General features: G+C 34.6%; 1 protein-coding gene across 1 annotated transcript; it reads left to right on the plus strand.

Moving 5' to 3' along the window:
• The first annotated feature begins 429 nt into the window (after positions 1-429).
• Positions 430-7,385, plus strand: LOC140051566 (uncharacterized). Its single transcript, XM_072096819.1, has 12 exons — positions 430-491; positions 2,136-2,252; positions 2,626-2,783; positions 3,394-3,455; positions 3,844-3,941; positions 4,453-4,563; positions 5,056-5,175; positions 5,637-5,899; positions 6,048-6,239; positions 6,430-6,517; positions 6,688-6,762; positions 7,179-7,385. The coding sequence occupies exons 2-12, from the start codon at positions 2,136-2,138 to the stop codon at positions 7,242-7,244; spliced, it is 1,350 nt and encodes a 449-aa protein (XP_071952920.1). The 5' UTR covers positions 430-491; the 3' UTR covers positions 7,245-7,385.
• The last annotated feature ends 559 nt before the right edge of the window (positions 7,386-7,944 follow it).

Raw genomic sequence — 7,944 nt, forward strand, 5'->3', positions numbered from 1 at the left:
GTAACAGTCTCGTAGTATTAACATAAGGTACTTACTGGACAGTTGACATGTTTTCCGCACCATACCGTTAATTTTTTTTTAAGTGCGCCGCCTATTTTCACAGGTATGCCTCGCGTACCAATTTGGACTCTCCAGCGTGTCGAAAAAGCTATAGTCTTTCCGGGTCCAGACAATATTTTGGCATCGTTACATTGCATTCATTTACGTTTTTTCTGACGAATATTTGTTCAAATAAAATAAACTGTAGTTATCAGACATAGGCCTTTTATCCAAATTGTTTGTATAGTATACAAACTAATTAAAATATCCATTTATTACTTTCATGTTTAAAATATTTCAGCCTCCTTGAGCTGGAGTTCGAACATGTGTTAAGTCCATTTTGGTAACCCGAATATAACTCTTTTTTGTTGGCTACAATTCAAAATTTTAGCGGGCATTGTTGTTGTTGATGTTTGTCAACTGGTCCTCCTAGGCCAATAAAAACATAAAATGTAAGTTGTTTATAGTTAATCAAGTTTGAAATAAGGTCAGGGCCTAGGCCTAGGCCTAACTAGGCCTACTAACTATATAGGTCTAGGTAGGCTAGATAGAGTAGAGGTCTAACCGCTAGGCTAGGCCTCTAGGCCTACCCACCACTAGGTAGGCCTAGGCCTATAGCCTAGTAGTAGGCTAGCCTAGCTACCCAAATCAACCCGTACCTATGCCAACTCGTACCCAATTTGGCTAACCCGTAGTACCCAACCAATCGCGCCCTCAATATATAAGGCCCAGATTGGTAACGACCAGCAGTGTCGCCTTTATGATGAGTACTACTACTAGTAGGCCTAGCTAGTACATTATATTTATTACGTGACTACGTTCTTTATAATTAATTTTAAAATGTATGGATGTTAACTTAATGGACTTTTTCTCATTACAAACTAAGAAATATGAAATACAGCAACATTTTTTAGAAAGAAGAATAATTATTTTTAACGCCGTGGCTAAAGATACGGTACCGTATTCTAACTTCTGTTTACTAAAGGTACGGTAAAATTGCATTACGTCATAACCAGCCAATGGGGTGCTGGTACATGTGTGACGTCATCGTATAAGGACTTTGTGGATTTTTTTCATATCGCGAAAACAGTGATCAACCGCATTTTCTTGATGCTTTATTTATCGCTATTATCGCCGTCGTGTGTGACAAAAACTAAATGTAGCCTACGTCTGTTATTATTATTGAAAATTAAAGCCAAAACATGTTGATTTTAATTCTAGAATACAGAAAACCGTTTCAAAAGAGGCCTAGGCCTACTTACTACGTACTATAACCTCATTATATGAGTTTAATTGTTTGTGTAGAGGGAAAGCGATGTCAGGCTGGGGCCAGCTACATGTGTGCACTGATTTCTGTGACTCGTCAGCCCTGGGGCTACTGTCTAAATCATAGTATTTGAAGACCCCTTTATTGTCCGCATTTGCTTGTTGTTTATGGTCACCATTGTAAACAAAGTTTAATAAAAAATATAGGCCTAAATAGGCCATTTGGAATAAAAATAAAACCCTCATCTGCAGCGCACACACATCCACGCAGCCTGGCGCCGCCGATAGGAATTCTACAGACGCGATATGAAAAAAAATCCCAAGTCCTTAGACCTTATACGATGACGTCACACACGTACCAGCACCCCATTGGCTGATTATGACGTAATGCAATGTTACCGTACCTTTAGTAAACAGAAGTTAGAATACGGTACCGTATCTTTAGCCACGGCGTATTTTTAAATATATATTTATTATAAGCTAATTTTTCCAGAATATTAATAATATACAGTATATTGATTGGGTACATAACCTATATATCGTATTTTTCATCTCTTTGTTGCACCAATGGAAGCCTATGGTCTAATATTATCATGTTTAAATGTTAAAACATAATAATGGCCCAACATCGTGTGAGATGAATATTTAGGTGAGAAATATATGAGATATATATGATGCGAAACAGCAGTAGCGCCTGAGTGCATAAAAAATAAATCCTGCACCAAAACTTTGAAATGTGCTGATGAGAATAATGTAGGCTAATAAAGCCATTCATGTAGGTAACATTATATGAATTTCAGCATGTTAATAATATTTTAATTTCTTTTCAGATGTCTCAGCCAGCATACAACTTTCCATCTTTGACTTCTGATGATTTGTTGATTTTCCTTCAAGATTTGTTTCAAGAGGAATTTGTGACTTCTGAAAATGATCTAAAAAATCCCCAGGTATAATAAATTGAAAGTTTATTAAGTTATATTTTAGGACAAATTATTAGATCAAATTGTCATATGATGAATAAATACATTAAATTAATTACTTGTTTGGCAATTTACTAAGCTTGAACCAACTATAACAAAAAAAGACAAATAAAAGCACTATGGCACTAAACTTAAATTGTTCTAGTATTAATAAAATTACACAATATCCTGACAACAGCTATATTGGTTTGGCTAATAATACTATCTCCCCTTTTTTACCCCTGTCGTATTCAGAATAAAATAATAATATTCTGTCCTGTACTAATAAAATGGCTAATAGTGTATCCTTTTTTTACCTTTATGCTATACTAATAATTGTTGATTTTGTTTATGATTTCAGCCTATGCATGTTCAAGCTATCTATTCACACTTGTTGGAAGCTTCACTTAACATCACTCCAGGACAGCTGAAACAGCCTCAGTTAGAAGCTACTAACTTTCTTAGCTACAATGAACTACATGAAGATTCAGTCCCACTCATCATGTACACTCTTGTCATGTAAGTAACTCTTAAACATACTAACCACCAATTATGCCTCTTGCATGTAGGGCAGCAACAAGGTCCTCTACTCTTGACATTTTTGGGATCTTCTCTAGACATTTCCTCCATTCCAGGTTCATGTTCTTTATTTCCTCCTCGATGGTGCGACACCAGGTGGAGTTTGTCTGTCTACCTCTCACCCATTATGACTCTTGCATGTAGGGCAGCAACAAGGTCCTCTACTCTTGACATTTTTGGGATCTTCTCTGGACATTTCCTCCATTCCAGGTTCATGTTCTTTATTTCCTCCTCGATGGTGCGACACCAGGTGGAGTTTGTCTGTCTGCCTCTCACCCATTATGACTCTTGCATGTAGGGCAGCAACAAGGTCCTCTACTCTTTTGGGCTCCTCTTCTTTTACATTTCACCATTCCAGGTTCATTTTCTTCATTTCCTCATGGTGTGACACCAGTGGCATTTGTCTGTCTCTCACCACCCATTATGCCTCTTGCATGTAGTCCAGCAACGAGTGTCTTGAGGGATGTTGTCAGTCTTTTCTTAAAACATGGCCAATTCAGTACTAACCATCTTATATTGTGACTTATGGATTAATTAATTGTATTTTTAGGCAAAGATTTATGACATCTTGTGGAGTGAATGATTTCAAGCTCAAGGACTTGACTGGGCCAAGTATGTACAGACATAGCGTTTACTAGATTTACAGAAGAACCCCTATTTGGGGGGATACCTTCGGGAACAAACATCTTATATTCTTTGTCTATAAAAGGGGAAATTGTATTTAAATAGCAGCTTAATAGTATTGGACTTTATTTGATTTTGATTCATTTTATTTTACAATTATAATTTTCAATGATTTATATTGAGAGAGAATGCCTATAAATAATTCTGTTTCTTTATAGTTACTGTACAATCATTTACATTTTCCATATTAATATCTTCAAAATTCCAATCACATTCTTTTAATTAATTTTATCATTATACCATTATTATCATGTTAATTATTGATACCACTGTATCAGCAATATTATCATTCAAATTGTAATGTATTATGTTTCAGAACCAAAACGGTTTCAGCGTAACTTGAGTGCCATTGTAAACTACTATCGTTTCAAGCAACAAAGGGAGCCGACATTTGAACGTATCAAACAAGAAACAGTAAGTATTGAAGATGATTCGAAAAGAAGCCCATCTCGAAATCAAGCTCACCGGGCTTCTTTTTAAGATAGTACATGGGCTTCTTTTCAAGATAGTCTATTTGAATAAGGTGATTTAATGCCAGATAACTTGTGATGCAGATATAATGTATAAGTGGGTTTATATAGTACATTAAAAATGGTATTTTGATCAGAAAATAATGTAAAATTGGCAGGTGATGTTTCAGAAATCGTATTGTAGTAGAAATTCACAAAATTGACAGCATACATTTCGAAAAGAAACCCTCCTCATTAGTTTACAAAAGTTGTCTCAAAAAGAAGCCCATCTTGAAAAGAAGCTTACACAAGAGTACTAAAAAAGGGGCTGCTTTAAAAGCTTTTACAGTATGTGTCCCAACAAAGGGTTTTACAATAATTGAGTGATTTACTAAGGTCTATATTTTGTTATTCAGTCTGTATGTAAATAGTGTATCATTTTTGTGTAAAGATATATTTTGGATATCTTTTTGTAGGATGCTTTGAATGAGCAGCATCAGTGCACACTTCATGAAATTGATGAACTCAAGGCTAAAATAAACAAGATAAAAGCACAAAGAGCTGAGGAAGAACCACAAGTCCAACAGGTATAAATACTACTCTATTCACATGCACTTTAATTTTCAACTGTATGAAAAAATAAATATAGTACAGATTGAAAATGTGAAAACATGGACGAAGGGATTGCCTAAGACACAATAATAATATCGAACATTTATAAAGCGCTCTTTACCAGAGTCTCACAGCGCAACATGAAAAGAATAATTATTTAGATAGGAGTTTTCAGGAGAGATTTGACACGTTAATATTTTGAATGAATAATAATAATATTAATAAGATAATAGTAATAATAACAAAAGCAGTCAGAGAGTTGCAACCTCCGGCTGGAATAAAAGAGAAAGTAAAGGATCAAGAATCATCATACGGATCCGTCTTGAAAAAAATTAGTAAAACAATAAAAAGTGACACTATGTGTGAAAGCTTGTTACGTAGGCTAGGCTTAATGCTGATTAGTATTAATTTCTTTGATCACTGCCTACATAGTGTTACAAGATCTATTTATTATTACTTTTGTTAAGCTTTGTAGTCAAGTAGAGGAGCTTGGAATGCATATGTCAGCATATCAACAAGAACAGGCAAGCCAACAAAAAGCTGTTCAACAGCTTAAAGCAGAAATTGCTGAAAAAGTGGCAAAGACGGTGAGCTAACAATATCATTAAAAGCCAATGTCCAGGACACATTATTTTTTTCCTATGAGGTTAAGGCTGAAAACATAAATGATACACGACTTTAGATAGCTGATCTAATTCCTAAATATAGCTTAGCCTATCCCTCTAAATAATCTCTCTCAATTATTTAAAAAAAAACATGCTATTGATGGCCATCAAACCCAGGGCTCCAGTGTCTTAGCCTGAAGTCTTTACCGCTACTCGACCAAACATTTTGAAACCTGTTGACCCTCCTTGCTTATATAGTGCCCCTATAATGTTCTAACTTATGTCATAATTATTTCATGAATTATTCATGATTTCTGTTTTAAACTCTTAGGGAAAACAATAATGCTTTCAGGTCCTGTTCAGGTCATTTACCTGGGTAAGTTTGTTTAACTTACTTAAAATGTATTAAATTATTAATTATTACTTCTAAAATTTTACAATAGGACCAGTATAAAGTGCTGACACTAAGTGCTAAAGAGGAGGGAGACAAGTTGAAGTCGCAGATCGTCCAATCGCCAGAGAGGATGAAAAGTAAAATCAGCGGTATGCACAGCGCCATCAACACAAGTAAATTAGGCAAAGAAGAAAAGGCACAGTGCCTTCAGGAAAAAATCACACAAATACAGAAAATGGCTTCCATACATGACTGCTGTGAACAAGCTTCAACACTTATCTCGGCAATCAACTGTGAATTAGACAAGCAGAAGTAAGCCTTTTTGTCGTCAATTCTTCAACAAGTTCAGGACATTTTTCACCAAGTATTTTTTTTAAACATTAATCATTTTGCAGACTTATGGAGGTAACAATTATATTTCTCATTGAATTACAAATTAATTCATTATCATTTCTTTCAGAGAAGCCACCAATGAAGTAGAGAAAGTAAAAGACAGAATTTCTGTGCAGAGGGACGCGTTGAGAGATTTGACTGCTAAAGAGAACCAACTTAAACGTCAGAAGGTGTCAAAGCAAGAACGAATGTCCAAACTGTCATTGCAACATCAAAGTAAAATGACTGCAGCTTCTGAAGCTCTGCAAATGTCTAAGAAGTATGTACTTTTTTGGATTTTTTCAACCACATCGAATTACATCACCATGGCTTCTTGGTTGTACTAAGGAGCCAAAGATGTACTGTGTTTTTTAAAGAAAGTTTTTCATATCACCAGAAGTGTAGTCTCTAACTGTCCGCAGTCTAGTAACACTTAGTATCACTGTATAAACATTTTATTTTCCTTATAGGGAAGTTGAAATAGGAGAAGAAAAAAAGCAGAAGTTACAACATTATTTAAATACCCTCAAAGGAGAAATGGCAAATGTTCAAAAAGAGGTAATGCCATCTCTATTTACTATGTTTGAAACTAATATTACTAGATGTAATGTTGGTTTAGTCTTTATTTTGAGATGAAATTTAATTTTCAATCTGGTTACTTTGGGGGTACACTCGACAGTAGAATTTGTATTGAACATATATGAAAGAACATGTTTTTATTTCGACAGATGGATGACAAAACAAGTAATCATACTCAAGAAATGAACAAGTTGCAGGACACTTATGCAGCGTTAATAGAGGCAGTAAGTGTAATACTATTACATATTTAATTAATTACTACCACCCCCTTTGTGGACATTCTTTCAGTTTGCTGTCCTCTATCAAGGCTCAAAGATGTCAATCAGCAGGAACATTGTGATTATCTCTGCTGCACACATGGGCCAAACATCAAATCCATTCTATCTGTGTCTCACACACATACATACGGGATCCTCCTCGCTGGAGTTGAACACCTATTCAGCAATAAATAGCCCACTGAGGTGTTCCTTAAGATTTGTTTGTGACAACCTCAATTTGAGAATTTAATGTATTTGAAAAGTCTACACAATGTTAATTGATTGATCGAAATGTGGAAATAATCTAGTATTCATGTGTGACTTGATAGACCTGTATTCTGTGCTTTTTGTTTACTAACTAATTTATTTTTATTTTAACACAGGTTGATGGTTACCATAAAGATCTCGCTACAGTCTTCAAAGAAGTTGCTCCGTGGCTTAAATCATAAAATCACCTACTCTCTTATGTAACATGTTTATGGACTCATTTTAATCTTTTTATTTTTAAATGTACTATATTTACTACTGTAACACTAACACCTTTTTTAAAGAATCAATTTTACATATAGAATACCAATAAAAATGTATATATGCACGTCACTCAATACTATATGTCATCATTTTTTGTGGTATAGCAAATTTGAACCCTTTTATTTTTGGACAAAACACCATAAGATGGTCATAATTTTATAAATGTGCACATAACGCTATATACGTGAACATAGTAATATTAGCTCATTTTTAAATGTTTATATTTTTCCCATTTTTCGATTAAATCGCTGACGCTTACGGTATATGTACACATAACACTATACGCATACAAATTTGCAGGTGTGCCATGAACCTCTTAGTTTCAGTGTAACTGGTGTTGCACATAGGACACATAAAGTATGTAAACGGAACAGGTACCACAATTGGGTTGTTCTCTACCTGTGTTCTACTATCAGTAGAACAGACAACAGGGATATATGCTGAACACACTCAGATGGAGTTCTAATTGTAATAATAACAACTTTATTTAAAAACAGATGCAACACTTGGTGTTTTTCACAAGGCCGTTACTTACTACAAAACTATTTACACAATTTATCATTTACAGTACATGATTAAAAAACTATAAAAAAAAAAATGATTTCATGAAAAACATAG

The sequence above is a fragment of the Antedon mediterranea genome, chromosome 6 (assembly GCF_964355755.1).
Source record: "Antedon mediterranea chromosome 6, ecAntMedi1.1, whole genome shotgun sequence".
Lineage (NCBI taxonomy): Eukaryota > Metazoa > Echinodermata > Crinoidea > Comatulida > Antedonidae > Antedon > Antedon mediterranea.